This window comes from Geotrypetes seraphini, chromosome 14 (assembly GCF_902459505.1).
Source record: "Geotrypetes seraphini chromosome 14, aGeoSer1.1, whole genome shotgun sequence".
In the NCBI taxonomy this organism is placed as follows: Eukaryota; Metazoa; Chordata; class Amphibia; order Gymnophiona; family Dermophiidae; genus Geotrypetes; species Geotrypetes seraphini.
The window spans coordinates 20,535,208-20,558,782 of record NC_047097.1 but is presented as its reverse complement, the minus strand read 5'-3'; the positions used below and the strand labels follow the sequence as shown (position 1 = coordinate 20,558,782).

At 41.1% G+C, this 23,575-nt stretch overlaps 1 protein-coding gene across 2 annotated transcripts in view; it reads right to left on the bottom strand.

Moving 5' to 3' along the window:
• Positions 1-5,402: 5,402 nt before the first annotated feature.
• Positions 5,403-23,575, bottom strand: part of LOC117348369 (aromatase-like) — a 103,829-nt gene continuing 85,656 nt past the window's right edge. For both annotated transcript variants that reach the window (XM_033920422.1, XM_033920421.1), the window contains 3 exons: positions 15,833-15,995; positions 10,097-10,338; positions 5,403-7,797 (listed from right to left, as the gene is read on the bottom strand). In XM_033920422.1, the coding sequence (XP_033776313.1) occupies positions 7,525-7,797; positions 10,097-10,338; positions 15,833-15,995 (678 nt within the window). In that variant the 3' untranslated portion in view covers positions 5,403-7,524. The remainder of the gene's footprint in view (positions 7,798-10,096; positions 10,339-15,832; positions 15,996-23,575) is intronic.

The following is a 23,575-nucleotide window of genomic DNA, read 5'->3' as shown; positions in this document are numbered from 1 at the left end:
AATCTTTGACCACATTAACATTGCTTCTAAAAATATATGAACTTTATCAGAAATATATTGGCTAGAAGCTCAATTAATAGTACCATTAAGAGACCTCAGACACTCTTAGAATTTTCTCCATCTTTAGACTATGATAAGATTGCACAGGCATGGAATGTGGAAATGCAGATCAAATTAAAAGGTTCAAATATACATTAATTTTTAAAATTGTTATATAAATTATTACCTGATATTTCATATTTTGAAATGGGATATAAATTTGTCGTATATATATATAGCGCCTTGGCGTGCTTATCATGCAGCACTTGTATCTGAAGGTACTTGTCCCAAGTGTGGTTATTATAAAGCCACTTTATCCCATATGTTTTGGATTTTTCCTTGGTTAAACCAATTTTGGAATGTAGTTTTTTCTAGAGCTAGTAGTATGTGGAACACCAAATGGCATTGTAACAGTTATAGTTTATTTTGATTATTTGATATACTATGAAGACCGATGCAAGGTGTAAAAGTAGAAGTGACGCTGGGAAACAGTGATCACAATATGATCCGCATCAACCAGGACACGGGGGCAAAACATCGATCCAGAATGATGGCCACAGCAATGAACTTCCAAAAAGGGAATTACGAAGGGATGAGACTCATGGTGGGAAAGAAGATTAAGAAGAGGATAAGCATGGTCCCTTTTTAAGAACACAGTCACCGAGGCGCAAACTCTATATATATCACGTATCATCAATGGATCCAAGAGGGAAAAGTACAAAGAACAGGTGTGACTCACTGTAGTAGTGAAGGAAGCGATCAGAGACAAGAAGACTTTGTTTAAAGAATGGAAAAGGTAAAAAATGGACGAAAACTGGAAAAAGCACAAACAACATCAAAGTAGGTGCCATAAGGCGGTAAGAGGGGCCAAAAGAGACTTATGAGGAAAAAATAGCCAGGGGGGGAAAACTTCAAGTCGTTCTTTTGATATATTAAAGGGAAATTACCTGCGAAGGAAGCGGTGGGGCCGTTGGATGACCATGGCATAAAGGGACAAAGCCATCGCCGACAAACTGAACACATTTTTTTGTGTCTGTATTTACCGAAGCGGATATACACAACATATCGGCAGCCTATATGCAGGAAATGAAGACGGGAAACTGGCAGGGTTGATGATGAGTCTAGAAGAGATATGCAGGCAGATTGATAGGCTTAAAAATGATAAATCACCAGGCCCTGAGGGTGATCAAGGAACTGAAAGGGGCTATAGCTGAACTGCTTCAACTAATAGCCAATCTGTCGATCAAATTGGGAAGGATTCTGGAAGACTGGAAAGTAGTGAATGTTATGCCGATCTTCAAGAAAGGTTCGAGGGGAGATCCGGGAAACTACAGACCGGTGTGTCTGACCACGGTATTGGGAAAGATGGTAGGGCGCTGATAAAGGACCGCATCATTGATCACTTTGACGGACACAATCTGATGAGGACCAGCCAGCATGGCTTCAGCAAGGGAAGATCTTGCTTGATGAACTTGCTGCACTTCTTCAAGGGAGTAAACAAGCAGATAGACAAGGGCGACCTAGTCGACATTGTATATCTGGATTTTCAGAAGGCGTTCAACAAGGTCCCACATGAAGGACTACTTTGAAAAATTGTGAGCCATAGATTCGAGGGTGAAATACTCATGTGGATTAAAAACTGGCTAGTGGATAGGAAACCGAGAGTGGGGGTAAATGGACAATACTTGGACTGGAAAAGCTCACGAGTGGAGTGTCGCAGGGTTTGGTGCTTGGACCGTACTCTTCAACATATTTATAAACGACCTGGAAATTGGTACGACAAGTGAGGTAATTAAATTTGCAGACGATACGAAGTTATTCAGTGTAGTGAAGATGCAGGAGGATTGCAAAGACCTGCAATGTGACATAAACACGCTCAAGAAATGGGCTGCGACATAGCAAATGAGGTTTAACGTGGATAAGTGTAAGGTGATGCATGTCGGTAACAAAATTCTTATACACAAATACAGGTTGTCCGGTGCAGTACTTGGAGAAATCCCCCAGGAAAGAGACTTCGGAGTACTGGTCGACAAGTTATAAAATAAATTGGAGTAAATCAGAGGTTCTTCTGCTAAATGTACATTGTCCAAAAGGATTATTTGATACATTCCCTTTTATTTGGAAGGAAGAAGGTATAAAATATTTAGTTATTTGGATACAAAAAACATTGGAAGAAACAATGAAAGTAAATGAAAAATCTTTATTGCTGAAGGTCACAGAAATGTGTGGGCAATGGAACCCATTACATCTGTCTTGGTGGGGGAAAGTTCAAACGGTTAAGATGATGATTTTGCCTGTGGTTTGCTACCAAATGGGCATGCTACCAGTGTTTTTTCAGGGCTCCCTTTACAAGAAATTAAATAGTATTCTTACTAAATTTATTTGGATGGGTAAAACTGCAAGAGTTACTTTAGTATCTTTACAAAAACCAATTGCAGCGGGGGGGGGGGGGAGGGGGGGAATTTCCCAATTTTTATAGGTACCATCAAGCCTATATAATGCGTCAGGGTATGTATTGGATCCTCCCTGAGCTCATGGAAAATCTTCCAGACTGGTTATGGTTGAAATAGCATCTCCTGTCTCCATTGAGATTGTGTCACATTTTAAGTATCAAGTTACCTAGGATGTATAAGGACAATAGAATTTTATTAGATACTTGGCAGACATTAAAATTTATTAATAATTTAACACCTATTCCGATTCATAATTCCACTTGTCAGTCCCTTTGGCTGAACTCCAAGATTCATATTAGCGGGTTTAAGATCCTCTGGAAGCATTGGATGCAGGCAGGCATACGTACTCTGGATGATGTAGTATCAGAGGGAAAGCTGCTTGACTTTTCACGACTGCAACAAACATTTGGTATTGCTAAGTCTCAAAATTATAAGTGGTTGCAGTTGAAGCAAGCCATTCAGAAGGGGTTCCCTGATTGGTGAAATTTTAAAAATCAGTAGTTTGCCGATCTGTGCTTCCAGACAGATTTCCTAGGGCATCAGGCCGCCCAGTGGTACAAATTAATATCTGAATTTTTGAATAAGAAACCAAAGACTTGTCTTCGTGACATTTGGAGCATTGAGATTAAGCAGCAGATTTCTGCATCTCAATGGCCACGAATTTGGACTTGGAGGATGAGATGTACGGCGTCTGCATCTATGAGACAAACATGTTTTTTCTTGTTACATAGAGCTTTTTGGACCCCTGTTCGATTACAGAAATTAGATAGTTCCAAGTCTAACAGATGCTGGCACTGTCATCTCGATGTAGGGCCATTGGATCATCTACTGTTCTATTGTCCCTTGATACTTAAATTTTGGAGATCCATTTGAAGTCAAGTGAATAAAACATTGGAAAATCCAGTGGCATTGACGTACGATACCGTGCTATTTGTCACGTTAATGAGGGCTAAAAGCCAATATCTTCCCATAATAATAAACTTCTCTTTATTATGACGGGAGTTGCCATACAACTCATTTTGAAGAACTGGAAAAACTGGGACCGGTAAAATTATAATTTCTGGTGGGAGTCTTTATGCCACATTTTTAAAATGGAACGTATGATTGCTATACAGCAGGGACATTATAGGAAATTTAAGGAGGTTTGGGAGCCATTGACAAGATTCTATAAGGAGTGATTGTTGATTTTGTCCTTTGAACATACACGACCAGGGTGGGGAAATACTTTTAATTTGAGTGCAATTGTTGGATATGTAGAAAGGGGGGGGATGATATATGTAGTTGTCATGAAATATAATTTGATAGAATTTAAGTGCTGTTAAAGTGTAAAATATCTGTATAATATGTTGCACTTAATTTTGGTTTTAAAATGAATAAAGATATTTTAAAAAATAAGATCTATAAGGGAGGAGCAAGGTCATGGCAGAAATTCTGTTTAGTGGTGATTATAAGCTGGCTACTAATAAATTCATGTACGAGGTCTATTCAAAAAGTTCTAGGACTCATTTTATAAAAATGTATTAAATAATTGTAACCAGAGACTCATGAAATCACCAGACAACAAAAGGCAGGAGAAATGATTTTATTTTTAATTTAGGGCTCCTTTTACTAAGCCGCGTTTAGGGCATTAACGTGCGGACTAGGCGCGTGCTAAATTGCCCCGCGCACTAGACGCTAACGCCAGCAGTTCTAGCTGCATAGCGTGGGTTTAGCGCACGCTAAAATGCTGCGTGCGCTAAAAAACGCTAATGTAGCTTGGTAAAAGGAGCCCTTCGTGATCAAAATGTGTCCGTTTTGAGAATTTATATCTGCTTTTTACATTTTGCACTATATTTTGTCTCTTTTTCTGTGGTTGTTACTGAGGTGACATTGCATATTTTCAAGTCCTCTGCCTTAACCTCTTTGGGAAAAAAAAAAAAAGCAACAAATATAATTCACATTTTCTCTGCGTACAAAAAACGAACAAGCAAACAAATGTTATGCTTGTAATATTGTAAAATTTGCAAAATTTACAAAATATAAAAATAAGGAATTTCTAAACAGATTTTCATAAAATGATCACTTTATTTATGTTCTGTTTTCTGAATTGGTTGTCAATACAGTCCTCAGACCCTAATCAATCCTCTTTCTTATTTCCACCTATAATAAATAATCAATTTACCTGCTTATATATACCTACTTATGCATACCTATATAAAATATATCATATATTTATTCATATTATACCTCCTTAGATACAATCAAGGTGCCATTTTTAGAGGCGCCTAGGGGCGCCTACATTTTTTAAATAATCTCTTTTTAATAATTTTTAATGGCTTTACCAATTAAGGGGGGTCCTTTTACTAAGGTGCGCTAGCCATTTTAGGTTGTGCTAAACGCTAACACGTCCATTATAGTCTATGAGCGCATTAGCATTTAGCACGCGCTAATATTTAGCGCAGTGCTTTTCAACCTTTTTACACCTATAGACCAGCAGAAATAAAATAATTATTCTGTGGACCGGCATCGGTCCGTGGACCAGCAAGTTGTGGGCCAGACGACGCCCATCTCTACCCAATCTCCACCCCAAACACCGCCCCCATAATAGTACTAATTGCACCTTGCACATCCAGTGCCTCATCTAGAAGCCTTCCCTCTGATGTTGCAAAGTCAGGAGAAGGCTTCCGGTTCAGGCGCAGGATGCCCGTAGGAGCCATTGCCCGGGCTTTGTGCACTGAATCAGTTAGGAAGAGGGAGCTGGCTCGAAGATAACGCTGCATCGATCGCACTGTGGATCGGTGGTTGAAGAACACTGTTTTGGGCCTGATGCACATGCTGGCCCTGTGGACCGGCACTGGTCCATGGACCGGTGGTTGAAGAACACTGATTTAGCGCACACTAAAATGGCTAGCATGCCTTACTAAAAGGACCCCTAAGTTAGTCGGCAATAGGATCACAGGGAGCAGTGTGGGATTTGAACCTACAGCCTGAGGGTGCTGAGGCTGTGGCTCTAACCACTGCACCACACTTACAAAATAACTTTTTTTGAGCATGACTTTTATCATATTGTTTTGAGTTATTCTCTTTAGTTTGTGTGAGGCAAATTTAGACCCCATGTAACATGGGATTGCTTATTAATGGTTTAAGGGTTGGCCCTAGCTTGAAGTTGTTGTGATTGTTGTGTTTTACAGTATAGCAGGGTTTTGGCCAGGTACTAGTGACCTGGATTGGACAATGTAAGAACGGGCTACTGGGCTTGATGGACCATTGGTCTGACCCAGTAAGGCTATTCTTATCACCGCCTAACTTAGGACACCACTTATAAAATATGGTCCTTAGGGTCCAAAACATTTATCATTGTGTTTCTTGTCTTATCATCTGCTGGGTATTTATTATTGAAAATAAAGAAACACAATGGGTGACGTGCCATCATTCTTTCCTCAGTGATGGGTGGGTGTTTGGGTGCCTATGAAAGCTTTGAAGAGCACTTACTAGACTTCAAACTGTGTACACACTGGACTGGTCTAACTAGTACTTTTGATATTGGACTTGTGAAATCATTACGACTGTGTATGAAATTTTGTCATTTTGATTTTTTTAAATTGTGCTTTGTATCTGGCTTTAATTTTTTTTTTACTTGTTTCAAATTAACAAAATGAAACAAACAACAAAAAATATCTGACTGGGTTGTCCACACAAATAAAACAAAAAAATTCAATCAATAAATACATATAACCATCCCAAGTCCTCTCCAGATCCCTCAGGTCTCTTACCTTATGTGTGCATACAAAGGTATCAACTGACTGGAGACTGACATCATTTGGAAATCTACCTTTTAACTAGGTGTTGGCCTCCTGTTGGCCTGTGGCATTATGTTGTATGGCAGCATTTCAAATGCATCACTCTTCAATTAGCCGCACCATAGTCCAGCACACAGTGATGGGTATGAATGACTGGAGATCGTCCTGTGAAGTCCAGTGATAGTATGACTAGCTAGGCGTGGCTGGAGGGTCATAAGAAGTCCTGTCTGGTTTGGATCAAAGTTTATTTTAAAGCAGAATGAAAATGTCTATAACTCCATTTCTGTTTCATTTTATTAACAAACTGAAATTGGAAATTTTGCGGACAATTTCTATTTTGTTTCCATCATGGCATACTGCCCATAAAGAACCTAATCACTGTACCTTTAGGGGCTACTTAAAATGCTGGTTTTGATGCCCTAGCAAACTGAATAAATACTTTCATAGCAAAAACATGAATGTAAAAGAGCAAGTTTGAAAAGCAATACATTCAAAAAGCACAATGAAAATGACAAAATGTTGCCGCTAGTTTGATACTTGACACTTTGAAAGACTCAAGACTTATAAATACAGTACAGTACATGTAAAATATGCATGTAAAATGTATTGATACAAATTCATATATACATCCAGCGCAATGTTCAAACTGCTTGTGTTACTACAAAGCCTCTGGAGACTTTTTACCCCTTCTGTTTAAACCAGTTTTAAAGAACCTAGATGAGCACTTTGAAAATGGCTCAACTGTAAGCCCTCTGGGGACCAGCTTTGCAATTAAATCTCAAATCCAACAGTGCACATTACAATGAAGAGCAGGTGCGTTTTTCATTTCAGGGCTCACCTGGAAACATGTATATTGTTTTATTCTGAAGCTTGTGGCTGGCACAAAACACCTATGTCCACTCTCCCATGCTTTTACTCCGAGTAGAATCTCATTGGAAAAGTACATGCAAAAATTTGAACAGGTCGTTAACGTAACCTAAACACGACTCAACAAAACCTCCATTCAACATGGCTGAAAGTCTTCTCATTGTAGAAGAATCTGTAAATTTGAAGCCTCATCAAGGGCACACAATTTTTATGTAACCAAGTAATGTGGGTTAAATACTTCTAATCCATAAAAATTGCTTTGAAAATTGACCTCTATATTTCTTATGGATGTGATCCTGAAGAGAACAGTAGTAGTATTAATATTAAAATGAAATCTCTTAGAATTAAAACTTATATAACATGTGGCATTGTGTTTAAATATATATTTAAAGCCCGTTCAGTTCTGTTCTTTTACTAGCCTTGCAATTTTCCACACTTCTTGGAAGAAAAACCATTTCCAGACAGGACTGTGTTTCTTTAGGATGTATGGATAAATCATTGTTCTTCTGAAGGCTTTCCAGACATTGTCCTCTCACTGTCTGCACTCTGTATCTCTTTAACAGGGTCACCAGGATTGATTTCATCATCACCATCGAGATATACTTGCCTGCACAGGCACGAGGACCAGAGCCAAATGGCTGAAAGTAACGATAAGGAACCTGCAGGAGTCGTCGAAAACAATTTATCATACGCACTCAAAGAAATGGTAAAAATGCTATTAGTTGTACAACAATAAGAACATTTTATAGAAAAAGATATCTGGCAAAAATTATTTTGGCAAAGAAAAAGAGAAAGGATCCCTGCAGGAACAAAGATGAGAAAGAGAAGTGGTGACAACAAAGGGAAGGGATGATAAACAACTCAGGAGTCTACTAGGATTCAAAAGATTTATGTTAGGTTGAAATATATCAAGAAATTGGTCCAAGGCGCTCAAGATGACCCAACAAGGCTGTGCTTCAGAGTTATCACCCCTCCCTTGGTCCTTATCGCTCCTCTTTTTAAAACATTATTTTAGGAAAGCTTTGATAGAAAATATTTTATTTCATTACAAGAAATCTCTTGACTTAGCTTTCTCTGAATGCTATAACACTACTGAAACAATAATGTCAAAGCATATGCAAGAGTCTGTAATATTACCAAGAAAATTTATACATTACAATTGTATTACGAATGATTCCCCCACTCCCAGTATTCAGCCACAGTGGTCAGTGTTTGTTGGAAAGTGTCAGCTACTGTGCTAAAGTTATACCCAGATATTCAGTTGCAATATCCAGACATATAACCAGCTTTGAATATTGAGGTATAATGAGCAACTCCGAGAATTACCTGGATAAGGGTAGTAATGTTCTATGTTTCTATTCCGTGGAAAATCAGGGGAGGGACATTGCATGGCGACACCAGGAAATACTTCTTCACCGAGAGGGTGGTGGATCGATGGAATGGTCTTCCGATACAGGTAATTGAGGCCAGCAGTGTGCCTGATTTTAAGACTAAATGGGATCGACAGGTGGGATCTCTTCACAAAGGGAGGTAGGGGAGGGTCATTGGTGTGGGCAGACTTGATGGGCCTTGGCCCTTATCTGCCGTCACTTTCTATGTTTCTATGTAATCAATGCTGTTATCTGGATAACTTAGAACAGCTTTTTTGATGTCATAAGTTATCTGGATAGCTATCTGGATATTAGTATTGAATGTTGATGGTCCCCAAGTAACTCCAACTCATGATCTGGACCTGGCAAAGAGTGATGTGTGAAGATTTTCAGTGGTATTATCTGTGCTGAAAATCTGGATAATATTAATAATACTGCTGCTAATAACGGATTTTTGTATCCTGCTTTATCCTCGTATATTCAGTGGCACTATTGAATATTGAGGTTTGACCTAGTCACCACAATGTAACCAGGCCAGAGCCTCTCTACCTGGTTAAATCATTTTAATATCTACAATCAGAACCCTGAGATCCAATGAACAGAATTTACTAACTATTCCATCCCTAAAGGTCATCAATACAAGACGACAATTTATTTTATCCGTTACTGCACCTCAGCTATGGAACGCCCTTCCAATTTATTTAAGGGAAGAGCAGAATCTTGAGAAATTCAAAAGTAACTTAAAAACATTTCTCTTTAAAGACGCTTTTGATAATTAACGAAACTCATCGCAGCTCAGATTATTTTATTGTACTATATTATACTGTTTTTTTTTTGTTACTCATTTTGTATTTTTCCCTTTTTTGTTCTACTTTTCTATAATGATTTTGTATTTCATCTCCCCCCCTTCCTTGTGTTTATAAGTTTGTAATGGTAATTTTTTTAATTTTGTATGTTAATATGTATTGTTCTGTCATGTATTGTTTCCCAGAAATTGTAATTTTAATTTGTTCATCGCTTTGAAATACGATTAAGCGATTAATCAAACGATTATTAAACTTGAAACTTGAAACTTATGCATCCAAATTTACAAAATTTCAGTTAAATACTCACCTAGGGTTACCAGAAGTCTGGATTTCCCCAGACATGTCCCTCTTTTGAGGACATGTTCGGGAGTCCAGACGGGTTTTGAAAAGCCATTCGGATGCTCGGACATGTCCTCAAAAGGAGGACATGTCCAGGGAAATCCAGACTTCTGGTAACTCTAAGCTTACGTTCTTTACACAATCACACCTAGCAGCACCTAAGTCCTTCTCCACCACTCAATATGCTAGGTGCCGATCACCCAATTAAATTTTACTTTTTTCAATTATGAGCTTGTTAAAGCTCATAATTGAAGCCAATTTACTAATTAAGTTAGGTGCCTATTTATTTAGGCACCTATGTTTTGATGCCTTATATAGAATTTCCCCCCAAGTTTTTTGTTTTCTTTTTTTTTTTTAACTGACCCTTAATCTGTGGACCACTGGTACAGTGATGGTACTTTACGATGATAAATAATAGTACATTAAAAGGAAAGAGAACTTACCGGTTTCTCAAAATTTTTCAGGGTAAATTCATTTGGCTTTGGGAAAAATTCTAACTTATGCATGCGTCCAAGGTTCAAAATGATATTGGTTCCCTTTTTTACATGGTAGCCTTCAATGACATCATCAGCTAAAGCCTTACGCATGACGAAGTCCACAACTGGCTGGTATCTTATACTTTCATAAATAAAATTCTCCACAACCTTTAATTTTGGTATATCATCACTCTGTATATCTCGATCACCTACACAAAAAAAGAATCTTTTATTTTTCCAGAACATTATTGTAAAACACATCATTTTTCTCTTAGATAGCTTTGGTATATTAGACTCTATGGAATATGAGGTAGGTTTTTTCCCATGGGAACTTTTTTTTTAAAAAAACGTGCTTCCCGATTGGCTGGTTAGACAGCCGTAGGATGCCTACCACTGCCTACAATCGGGACACCATTTATAGAATCTGGGCCTTCATGCTTAAAAAAAAAAAAAAAAAGAGCACTAAGCTTAAGGTAGTAACCTGATACATGATCACTACTTCCCAGCCTAAATAAAATTGTCACAATCAAATTTTGAGTCACCTGCAAGTAGTGTAAAACAGTTGATGGGACTCCCAGCAAAACAATGGTTGCAGTAATCAATGGTTGACAAAATTATCGCTTGAATTACGTTTCTGAAATCTTTCTATGAAAGATAATGGTAAAGCCTGCTCAACAATCTTAATTTGTAACATACTTTCTTTATCAGTGCTAGTGATTTTAATCATGTTTAAATGGCTTTTTCCACGTTAGGCACTGGTAGAATATGGGCCTTTATGTTTTTAATTGTAAACTGCTTGATTTGCATTGGCAATTAGGCGGTATATCAAGTTTAACGAACTTGATCTGAATATTGGGGGGATAATATTTATTATCTCCAATCATGGTACACGGGCTTGTCGTGAGTGGGATAGAACATCAACCTTGAAATAAACAATCCTTTATTTCTATATACTCAAGATCAATTTTATGTAGAAACCAATGAATTAATATGCATGAATAAAAAGTCCTATAGTTATAATGTCCTTGTTATAAAAGGATCCAGTTGATGACCCGACATGGTCCGTGTTTCGGCCTCCAGCTGGAGGCCTGCCTCAGGGGTGTGTCAATTGGTCTTGAAAAAACTTGTCAGCATATGTATGACTCGTAAAGACGTCCAAAGCTCGAGAACCAGGGTACTCAAAAGTCTTACGTGGGGTTTCTGTTCCCTGTTCTTTATTTTACATGGGCTTGTCATGCCACTGGGGCTTGCTCGCATCTGTGAAGCTGCAAACTATGCCGTCATCAGTTTCACTACCAGCAGGGTCTCCCAAGATGGACAGGTTTCAACGGACATGTCAGACTAATGATGCTACTATCCATATGGAGGCGGAGGATCGCGTTTGATGCGACAACGATGACAACATCGAATTTATACTGCACAGAAGGCCTGGTCGTTTACTTCTGTATTCTGCCAGGAAAACTTGATATCCATTATCAAGTCGCTAGAACTCGAACACTAGTCTACGGCACCTAACAATATTTATTACAAATCTAAAATTCCAGTGGGATGAAGCACTGCATTACGAAATGTTGCTGCAGAAGAAAACAAGTTGACAGGACATAAGTAGGACTAGACAACGTGTACAGCAGTGCAGCTGGGTAGGCTCTGACTAATTCTATCATGTTGGTGTTTACAAAGATCTTAATCAGTGGGTGAGTGACTATGTCCTCTTTTGGCTTGCCAGTAACATCATGAACACGTTAGTTTGTGAATTTGTTTGCTAATATTCACTAGACTTTATCCAGCTAACAGAGCAATTTCTCTAAAGCTATTTAAAAAAAGCTTTTTATTGAAAATTGCTTAGCCTCCTGCAGGTAAAAGAACACGAGCTGTTATACAATGCACAGATTTATCCCAAGGACAGGGATAAGATGAAAATCGCAAAAATAGCTAAAGTAGTTTTGCATTTTGAGAACAATGGGCGTTGTTTTGAAGAAAAAAAGTAGCTGCATATTAGCTGGCATACTGTGGTCAATTATTAAGATGCATTAGGGCAATAACCCACATTATACCCGCTTGCTGAGAATTAAAGTGTACTAACACTGGATTTCTTGTTCCAATGCAGTGCTAAATAAGTTACCCCATAGTGCAAAACATGCAAATGCATGTAAAGCAGTTCATTACTTTCTCTATGGGTATTTTCCCACTTTTATGCCTTCCCTTTTCACAACTGGTGCAAAATCCACTAGGAACAGTATCTGCAGACTTTTGGAAATTGTTCCCAAATTACTGAATACTTTTATATGCTTGATTTTTAGTTTTATATATTGCATTTTATCTGTGTATTTTGTACTCTGGGGGAATAAAAATCAATAAACCATAATCATAACCATAACTGAGCATGTACATGTACATTAAGGGGGGAATATATCAATGTGTTAAGATGGGTTATTTTACAAGTTGTGCTATTGTAGCACCGGGGCCAATTTTATGCAATTAGACCTTGTGCTAAAATAGCACGACTTGTGCTAAAATAACCTGTCGTTAACAGTAGAACATATTGATAAATTCCCCCCCTAAGCACATAAATTAGATTCCTATTTTCAGCTGGATTTGGGATCCTTGGGACAATATTCAAAAACACAGCCAATGCATGATAAGAGGGTCACTTATCCACTTATCTTTATGTCTGATATCGTGCAGCCCTATCTATTTTGGCAGGACCACTGAATGTACAATTTTAAAATGAAATGAATACTTTAAACTTAGGAATGCTATATGGTCCAATAAATTTATGTGGATAGCAGCTGAATATCTGCGCACTTATTTGGTAGTCTGACCCCTAGTGTTAGTGTTGCATGACTACTGCTTCAGGTCAGGTGGTGCCATTTTAGAAGAGGACAGTGTGGAAATCATTTGACTCCATCATCCCTTGGATTATTTACAGTTTACCAGCTTTTTAACCTTTCTTTTTTATTATTTTAGCAATAATGCAGTAGTGATGGATAAATCAGTTTGGATTTAATCCAAACACTGCAGGCTCTTCAGCTTGGAAAAGAGATGGCTGAGGGGAGATATGATTAAAATTCACAAAATCCTGAGTGGATCAATTTTTCACTCCATCAAAAATTACAAAGATGACGTTACAGGGAAATGTTTTTTTCACTCAGAGGTTGTGGTAAGAGCAGATAGCATAGCTGGTTTTAAGAAAGGTTTGGACAATTTCCTGGAGGAAAAGTCCACAGTCTGTTATTGAGAAAGACTCCTTGGGTTTTGGCCAGGTACTAGGGACCTAGATTGGCCGCCATGAGAACAGGCTACTGGACTTGATGGACCATTGATCTGACCCAGTAAGACTATTCTTATGTTCTTAGGGGTAAAGAAACAAGTCAGCTGTCTACTCGATCCAATGTGGAACAGAAGACAAGAAGAAGACCATGTGAAGAAAAGTGATTTTTAATTAATGCTTTCAGGAGATAGTGCTCAGTTGCAACGAACCCAGGATCCTTTTTTTTTTTAGCACTTGTGGAAGCTGCTGTGTGCCACCAGTTGGTTGCATGCCCCTGATGCAACCTTGTTGGTGAAACACAGCCATGTCAGGCACTATCTCCTGGAAGCATTAATTCCCCCCCCCCCCCCAATACACACACAAGTCAGAGTTGAACCAAAAAAGTCTGGAAATCAATTAGATACATCTGAACCATTTCAATTTAGACATTAGTCTCTATTTCCTCCTGGGCTGGACCTTCATCCCTCCCCAGACAAAAGGTTGTCAGTTCTCTGTCAGCCTCCATATATGCAATTAGACCTTGTGCTAAAATAGCACAACTTGTGCTAAAATAACTTGTCGTAACAGTAGCACATATTGATAAATTCCCCCCCTAAGCACATAAATTAGATTCCTATTTTCAGCTGGAGATAAAGAATTGAGCCCTATAATATAAATCACCTATGTAACACACCAGAGCACCACTAGACCCATCTCTGTATTATAGTGTAGTTTGGATAGTTTTCACTTATTTATTTATCCAATTTTCTATACCATTTTTTCAGGGGAGCTCAGAACAGTTTATATGAATTAATTCAGGTACTCAAGCATTTTCCCCGTCTGTCCTGGCAGGCTCACAATCTATCTAATGTACCTGGAGTAATGGGAAGATTGGGTGACTTGAGCAAGTCACCCAATCTTCCCATTACTCCATGTGTGTGTTGTCATCATGCCGACTCCCGCACACTTCTGGGTGCCTCAAGCCATGGCCACTACCTTTAGTGTGCCCCGGCTTGAGAAAGTTTGAGAGACACTGGTGTAGTGCAACCACGTTTTAACTACACATTTTTAAAAATGAAAATATTAAAAATCGCTCTTCACCCACCAAATGCAGGGTATCACCAAAGTGAAATAAAATATAATATTAGGATACCAAAATCATTTATTTTTAAAAGATTTCCCCAGTAACCTAACCTTGACAGCACCCTTTCATATCAAAGGGGTTGCCAACTCAGTCCTTGCAACATACCCAAACAAGTATCATTTGCAGGATATCCACAATGCATGTTCCCCCCCCCCTTTTTTTTTTGCTGAGCCACTATAGAGGTTTCTAACATGGCCCGGTGCGCTAAATGTTCCGACGCTGCTCTGACGTTCATATGAGCGTCGGAGCAGTATTGGAGCATATAGTGCTCTGTGTCTTAGTAGAAACCTCTACTGTGGCTTAGTAAAAAGGGGGGGGGGGGATTGTGAGTTAGAACAGGATTTAAGCCCAGCTAGCCATTGACAGAAGACTAAGAGAACGATAGCAAAAAAATAAAAAGTGGTCTTAGCAGCGGGGCAGGGAGGTTATTCCAAAGCTCAGTGAATTTGAAGAAAAGGGATTTCCCTAATTTACCTGCATATATGACACCTTTTAACAAGGGGAAAGATAGTTTGAGTATGTGGGCAGATCTGGTAGTGTCAGGTCTCAAAGAATTCCAGGATAGTGGGATTAGGGGAGGAAGAATGTCATATAGGATCTTGAAAATTAGGCAGGTACATTTAAAGTGAATCCTAAGAATCACCAGAAGCCAGTGAAGTTTTGACAGAAGCGGGGAAACATGATCGAATTTGCTTTTTGCGAAGATCAACCTAGCCGCAGTGTTCTGGATCCACTGAAAAGATTCGATTATCACATCAAGACATCCAAGTCTAACCTGCCCTTATGAATGCCCAAAATCCCACCCATAACATGCCTCCACCATGCCCATCTCGAGCTCTGGATACACAGTGGCTGGACTACCTCGCTAGATGTCCAGAAAGGTGGTTTCGATTATAGGCACTTTGACGTCCTGGCAATTAGGACGACCAAGTGCGAATTTAGAACACTTTTTGGGCATTTATATTTTTTTATTATTTATTTATTTATTTATTTATTCGATTTTTTAGCCCGTCCTCCCAAAAGAGCCCAGAACGGGTTACAATGAATATATTGGTGCATTAAAATTATAAGTAAGATAGGTACTTAGAAATTCCCTTATGAGCCCCATTAGTCCCCCAGCTTCCAGTTTCTTCTAGAAAAGGGTGTGTCAGCTTCCAAAAGATAGTCATGAAATGTATTAAGTTTGTCCAATAAAAATTTATCAATATTCCAAGAAACCTAAACATTACCCCACCAACTTCAATTCAATTATCTTATTGCTTTAGTTTAAATGAAAAAGAGTTTCAAAACTTCTCAAAGCAATCCTCACCGAGAACATTGTGGATTTCGTCCAACAGCTGCGCTTCAACGCCAGGATGGTTTGCAATCAGCATTAGCATGAAGAAGACTGACACAGACAAAGAGTCAGGTGCAGCTATCAGAATTTCCAGGATACACTGGTCGACATTTTCTTTAGTCAGGTCTCCCCAATTCTAGAAAATCAGAGGAGAAAAAGCTGCTTTAACCAGCCACGTTCCTCCACAGTACAATACATGTCATCATTATGTGTGTGTGTGTGTCCAGAAAACAATTGGTTAGACTTCATTTTAAACAAGAGTTATGTGAATTTTTTTGTGCTTTTCATATTTTTGGCTAAGCTTACAATGCACAATTATTATGTGATATTTTTTAGGTGATTTTTTCAATAATATACTGTTTAAACTCGACAGTGATCTTAACCATCTGAGATAATAAACACCTGTTACCATACAGTTTTTTGGAACCTCAGGCCACCACTCAGAGCTCAAACTCGTTCATTGCTCTAAGCTTTATGTGGAAGCTCCTCATTGGATCCTTTTATATTTTCTAACCTCTTTTTGCTTTTGTGATTAATTTTTTGTTTTTTCTTAAACAGTTTTATATAGACTCAAAGCTTAAAAGACCAAGCTAAGTAGTGCTTAATATTTTAAGCTTTGAGTCTATATAAAACTGTTTAAGAAAAAACAAAAAATTAATCACAAAAGCAAAAAGAGGTTAGAAAATATAAAAGGATCCAATGAGGAGCTTCCACATAAAGCTTAGAGCAATGAACGAGTTTGAGCTCTGAGTGGTGGCCTGAGGTTCCAAAAAACTGTATGGTAACAGGTGTTTATTATCTCAGATGGTTAAGATCACTGTCGAGTTTAAACAGTTTCATATTTTTGGGGCATATTTTTGGCATTTACAAATCAGTTGTATATGTGTTACTTCATAGTTATATGCATGTACAAGCAATCTGCACACACACACACACAGGGAAGTGACATTTAGATACCAAGAACACATGAACACATGAAGCAGCAAGACATCACTGTAACTTTGTTTATTCACTCAATCTGTAACATTTCTAATCATTGTAAACCGCATAGAACTTCATGGTCCTGCGGTATATAAACTGTTATTATTATTATTATTAATAACCACTGCGCCACACTTAGGCCCGGATTCTATAAATGTTGTCCCAATTGTAAGCAGCAGTAGGCATCCTACCACTGTCTAACCAGCCAATCGGGACACACATATTAAAAAAAAAAAAAAATCTCCCAAAGCAGGCCACTTACATTGGAGGCACCTCCAGGAGCCTAGGGAGGCACACAAGCCTGCCTAAGCTCGCCAAAGGCTAGGCATGGACGTAGTGTGGAACTGAAGTAGCCTTAGGCGGCCATACGTGTCTCCCTAGGCCAGCAAGAGATGTGTACAGTGTAGTCCAGTGAAATGCTGGCCTATATTGTAAGTGAACATGGCCACTGAGCTTATCACAGCAGGAGGGATACCCAGTCCCTCTTGCCCGGCAAACCCTTCCCCCATAGATCGCCAGTAGGAGGGATGCCCAATCCATCCTGCTGGAAACACCCCCCCCTCTCCATAGATCACCGAGTCTGCCTTTGGACTCCCCTCCACCCCCATACAGACCCTCGCACCCCCCTAGAACCTCTCATATCCCCACCCAAACCCCCCCAGACCTCCCTGTGGGATGCACTGGGGATGGGCCTAAGACCTGATTGGCCCAGGCCCCTAAGGCCCTGCCCTTCCAGTCCAGTGGAGTATTGTCCATTTACCCCACTCTCCGTTTCCTATGCTCCAGCCAGTTTTTAATCCACGTGAGTATTTCACCCTCAATTCCATGGCTTGCAATTTTCCGAAGTAGTCGTTCATGCGGAACCTTGTTGACCGGATCGCCCTTGTCTATCTGTCGGAGAGAACGTGAACTCGCAGGCCTTGAGCATGCGCACATGCTCAAGGCCAGCACAGAAGAGGAGGCCGGCATGCCGGTGCTACATTAAAGTAAGAAAAGGGCTCTGGGGAACTTCAGGTTGCGGCGGGGGGGGAGGGTGCCCAATCACGGTGGGGGGGGGGGGTGCCCGATGGCGGCGGTGGGGTGCCGGATTGCAGGGGGGGTGCCCGATGGCAGCGGGGGGGGGGGGGGTGTGCCGGATCGCGGGGCCTTCGGGGGGAGCAGCGCTGCTGGCCTCGGTGGGAGGGTGGGAACGTATCAAAGCGAGTTTCCATTATTTCCTATGGGGAAACTCGCTTTGATAAACGAGCATTTTGGATTACGAGCATGCTCCTGGAAAGGATTATGCTCGTAATCCAAGGTACCACTGTATATGGCAACGCCCCCACCTTTTTGAACCACTCTGTCTCTGCGGTATAGTTTGTATCTCAGTAGCACAGTGTCCCAGACGTTTTCCTCAGTTCACCATGTTTCCGTGATGCCTATGATGTCAACGTTATCTTTCTGTGCTATGGCTTCTAATTCACCCATCTTATTTGTAAGGCTCCTTGCGTTTGTGTACATACACTTGAGTTTGCAGCTTTTTCCTTTCTTGCATTTCCACAGTCCACAATCCACAATACGCTTTTCAAGAGTCCTGTGGGTGGGAGGATTAGGAGTCCAGTTCATAACGGGCCTGCTGCTTCAACAGGGCAAGCCACATTGCATAGGTGGGGGCATCCTCCGAGACCCAGTGCTGTAAAACAAGTTTTTTCCCTAGCAAGATAGCATGTAAAGCAAATTTCAAAGAGGGTGGATCCAAGCCAGTCCAGGTCCACTCCTGGACATCTCCCAACAATAGAGCTGGAGTAGTCCAGGGCAAAACACAATAAAACAGAGTTTGTAAGCAGGCACGTACGGGTGTCCAGAATTGCAATTTGGTACAATCAAAAAAAGAGTGCAGAAAAGTACCACGATGCAGCTTACAATTAAGACAGAGGTTCGTATCCCAGAGGCCCATAACATGCCCCCGAGACCTGGTAAGGTAGGTCCGGTGTAGTAGTTTAAATTGGGTTTCCTGAAGGTAAGCGGCTTTAATATGCAGATAAAGGGAATGAAAAAAAACAGATGGAGATCATGGATAGTGACCTCCAACCTCAAGTCAGTGGACCATTCCCGGGCCAGTGGTAACAAGCAAGGCTCCCCCAGACTCACCCCGCCTGCATTATACCATGTGAAAGTTCGGTTGGAAGAAGCAGGTGTAGATAGAAAAATCTTGTCCAATTTACCCAAGTTCCAGCGGTCCCCATGAACTCTAAGCACCGATTGATAGTAGTGGCAAATTTGGATATAGGTGTATGAATGGGCAGGAGATAAATCCCAAGCTTCTCTCAATTGTGGTAAGGAGGGAAAGAGGCCCCCACCCACGGCAAGGATGGCAACCAAGGTGGCATCCCTCTTCGCCCAACCCCTCAACCCTGTAAGGCCATGCAATCCAGGAGCAAAATAAGGATTATGAATGAGGGATAAGAAGGGAGAGGCAGTGGGCACTTGGCCCTGCCACAGACGCCACCACCTCCAGGCCTTCCGAAAGGGCAACAAAAAGGGAAAGAAAGCCGCCCCAGCTCCCCGGGAGTTCCGACTACAGCAGTCAGCAAAGAGAGCTGGGGGAGAGTAACGCTGGGTGGACATCAGCTGTTCATATATCCAACGAAGCAGTGCTGCAGCATTATAAGCGCGAATATCTGGGAGACCGAGGCCACCCCCTCCCTACTCTGAGACAGTTTCAAAAAGCTGATACGAGCGGCTCTCCCCCCCAAAATAAAGGTCCAAATGACCGACCTATAAAGCATCTCATCAGCACGCGTTAGCCACACTGGGATAGTCTGCAAAGGATACAATAGTTTCGGAAACAGAACCATCTTAACTAGGGCAACTCGGCCCAGGAGGGAGAGAGGCAACGAGCGCCATTTGTGACAGAGAGTTTTAATTTTCCCAATAATGGCAGTAATGTTGGCGGCATACACCTTACCAGGGTCAGTGTATAATGTAATACCTAAGTATTTAAGTTTTCGTGGTGCCAGGCTCATGCCAAGGTGCACACACAGGGAGCCTTGGTAGGGGAACACAGAATCAGAGCCTCCATCTTGTCGAAGTTAATACGAAGACCAGAGAAAGTCCCATATAACCGAATAAGGGACATAAGATGAGGAACGTTGCGGTCAGCACGCTGGACATAGAGCAGAATGTCGTTGGCAAACATGCTGATGCGAAACTCTTGAGAGCCCACCCGCATGCCCTCCAACTCAGGATCACCACGTATACGAATCACCAAGGGCTCTAAGGCTAAGAGAAGTACATAAGAACATAAGAACATAAGAAGTTGCCTCCGCTGAGGCAGACCAGAGGTCCATCTCGCCCAGCGGTCCGCTCCCGCGGCGGCCCATCAGGCCCATTGCCTGAGCAATGGTCCCAGACTATCCCTATAACCTACCGCTACTCTTATCTGTACCCTTCAATTCCTTTATCCTCTAGGAACCTATCCAAACCTTCTTTGAAGCCTTGTAACGTGCTCCGGCCTATCACAGCCTCCGGGAGCGCGTTCCATGTGTCCACCACCCTCTGGGTGAAAAAGAACTTTCTGGCATTTGTTTTAAACCTGTCTCCTTTTAATTTTTCCGAGTGCCCCCTTGTACTTGTGGTTCCCCGTAATCTGAAAAATCTGTCCCTGTCTACTTTTTCTATACCCTTCAGGATCTTGAAGGTTTCTATCATGTCTCCTCTAAGTCTCCGCTTTTCCAGGGAGAACAGCCCCAGCTTTTTCAGTCTGTCAGTATATGAGAGGTTTTCCATACCTCTTATCAGTTTAGTTGCTCTTCTCTGGACTCCCTCAAGTACCGCCATGTCCTTTTTGAGGTACGGCGACCAATATTGGACACAGTACTCCAGATGCGGTCGCACCATTGCACGATACAGTGGCAGGATGACCTCCTTTGTCCTGGTCGTGATACCCTTCTTAATGATACCCAACATTTTGTTTGCTTTTCTTGAGAAAAAGAAGGGGGGAGAGAGGACACCCCTGGCGAGTGCCCCTACCTAAAGGAAATGGAGCAGAGATTCCGCCGTTCACTAGCAATTGTGACATAGGATGAGAGTACAGGGCGTGCACCCAGGCAAGGAAGTCACCTCAAAATCCAAAACACTCCAGCACCCCAAAGAGATGGGCCCAAAACACCATGTTGAAAGCTTTTTCATGGTCTAAGTCACAACGTCCAAGTTCCGTCGATCGTGGGCTGTATAACTTTCGGTTATACATGCTGTATGACTAAGTCTAAGCCGGCCCACGTCCCGCCCAACTCCCGCCCTCGACACTCCTCCCAAAACGCCCCGTTTAACTTTGGTCGTTCAGCAGCACTATGAAGGCCTAGGTCGTTTAGAAACACGTCCAAAAACCGTTTTTAGTATCGGCACTTGGACGTTTTTGAGAAATGTTCATCCAAGTGCCGACTTAGGCCGGTTTTGGGATGTTTTTCTCTTTCAATTATGAGCCCCATAGTATATAACATAAGCAGAATTACAAATGGTATTCGCTCTAGCTGATAATCCATTCTTCTGTAAACCAAGATCTCCCCTATGTTCTTATGTCTGAAAAAAGAAAAAAAAATTGGTCGATCCTTAAAACATGAAAGTATATAATTTCCCAATATTTCATACATATAGATATTATCTTTGAATTATATTGTGAATGAGGAATACATCTCTCAACATCTCTCCTTGTGGTCTGTTCTTATATTGTAACAATAGTTCCCACTGAGTATATTTTGCTCGGTTATATGCCTAATGAATGATTTTTGGAGGGTAACAACAGTCCAAAAATCAGGACTCCAGATCCTTAGACAAAACTTTAAAATCCTCCAAGGATGAATAAATCTAACAAAGATGTAAAAACTGACCCACTGGTATGCAGGATTTGAGAGAAAAAGGATGAAAACTTCCAAACTGCAAAAATGCATTTCTATCCACCGGTTTGTGATATAATGAAGTATTTAAAGCATTTCCATTTTTGAACACTTGGAACATGAACAATGGAAGTCAAATGATGTTGAGCCGTAAATTGCAAATGATCGTCATACACGTTTATCCACTGTAGATAAATCAATTCATTCTGTGTTCCAGACCAAACAAAAAAGATATCATCCAGGAATTTCTTCCAAATTTTGACATATTGAAACTACTCTGAACCATAGACAAATTTTTCTTCAAATCGAGCCACATATAACATGGCTACAGATGGCTACAGATGGTTACACCCCTTGAGTTTGAAGGTATATTTTCCCACAAAAAAGGAAATAATTTGTATTGATTACCAAATAAAATAATTGCATCAAAAAGTCTGTGGTTATACATAAATTAGATGTTCTGGTGTTCAAATTCATGTCTTTACAGAACGTGAAGTTTTCCCCAGTTTTTGCTGAAGCAGGGCAAGATCAAAAAGTTCAAGTGGGATGAGCATGATTATCAGATGAACGCAATATACCCCTGGATGAAAAAATAACGATCAGCGGATGCCAATAGAAAACCTTTTGAAGGTTCATTGGAGGAATCGGGTCAGAGTGTGGAGGATGTTGTAGTAGTCACCAACAAACAGTGGTCATGGTAGATTTTGTAGGTAGGGTAATTGGAAAGCGGGGTTTCAAGAGCAACAACAACAATGCAAACCACCATTTACCAGAGCAAGGGTGACGCAAGATCGCCGATGACCGAACAAAGGAATTGCCCGAGGTGGGAGGGGATGTGCACAGATGGATCAAGCACTGGTTGTCGGGTAGACTGCAGAGGGTCGGAGTAAAGGGCCAATATTCTGACTGGTGGGGAGTCACGAGCGGTGTGCCACAGGGATCGGTGCTGGGGCCGTTACTCTTCAACATATTCATCAATGACCTAGAAAAGGAGGCAAAGTGCGAGGTTATAAAATTTGCAGACGATACCAAACTGTGCGGCAAAGTTAGGTCCAGGGAGGAGTGTGAGGACCTGCAAAGGGACCTGGACAAGCTGGAAGACTGGGCAAACAAATGGCAAATGCGCTTTAACGTGGAAAAATGTAAGGTCATGCATATAGGGAAAAAGAATCCGTTGTTTAACTACAAATTGGGGGGGGCATTGTTGGGAGACAGCGGTCTTGAGAGGGACTTGGGTGTGCTGGTGGATGCATCACTGAAGCCATCTGCACAGTGCGCAGCAGCCTCGAAAAAAGCCAACAGGATGCTGGGCATCATAAAGAGGGGCATAACAATCAGGACGCGGGAAGTCATCATGCCATTGTATCGAGCGATGGTGCGTCCACATCTGGAATACTGCGTTCAATATTGGTCGCCGTACCTCAAAAAGGACATGGCGGTACTTGAGAGAGTCCAAAGGAGAGCAACCAAACTGGTAAGAGGGCTGGAACACTGCCCATACGCCGAGAGGTTGGATAGGCTGGGGCTCTTCTCTCTGGAAAAAAGGAGGCTCAGGGGAGATATGATAGAGACCTTCAAGATCATGAGGGGCATGGAGAGGGTGGATAGGGACAGATTCTTCAGACTGAAGAGGACAACAGGTACGAGGGGGCATTCAGAGAAACTGAAGGGAGATAGGTTCAAAACAAATGCAAGGAAGTTTTTTTTCAACCAAAGGGTCGTGGACATTTGGAATGCGCTACCGGAGGAAGTGATCAGGCAGAGTACGGTACAAGGATTCAAACAGGGATTGGGCGGATTCCTGAGGGATAAAGGGATCGTGGGATACTGAGAGAGGTGCTGGGATGTATCACAGGTATAG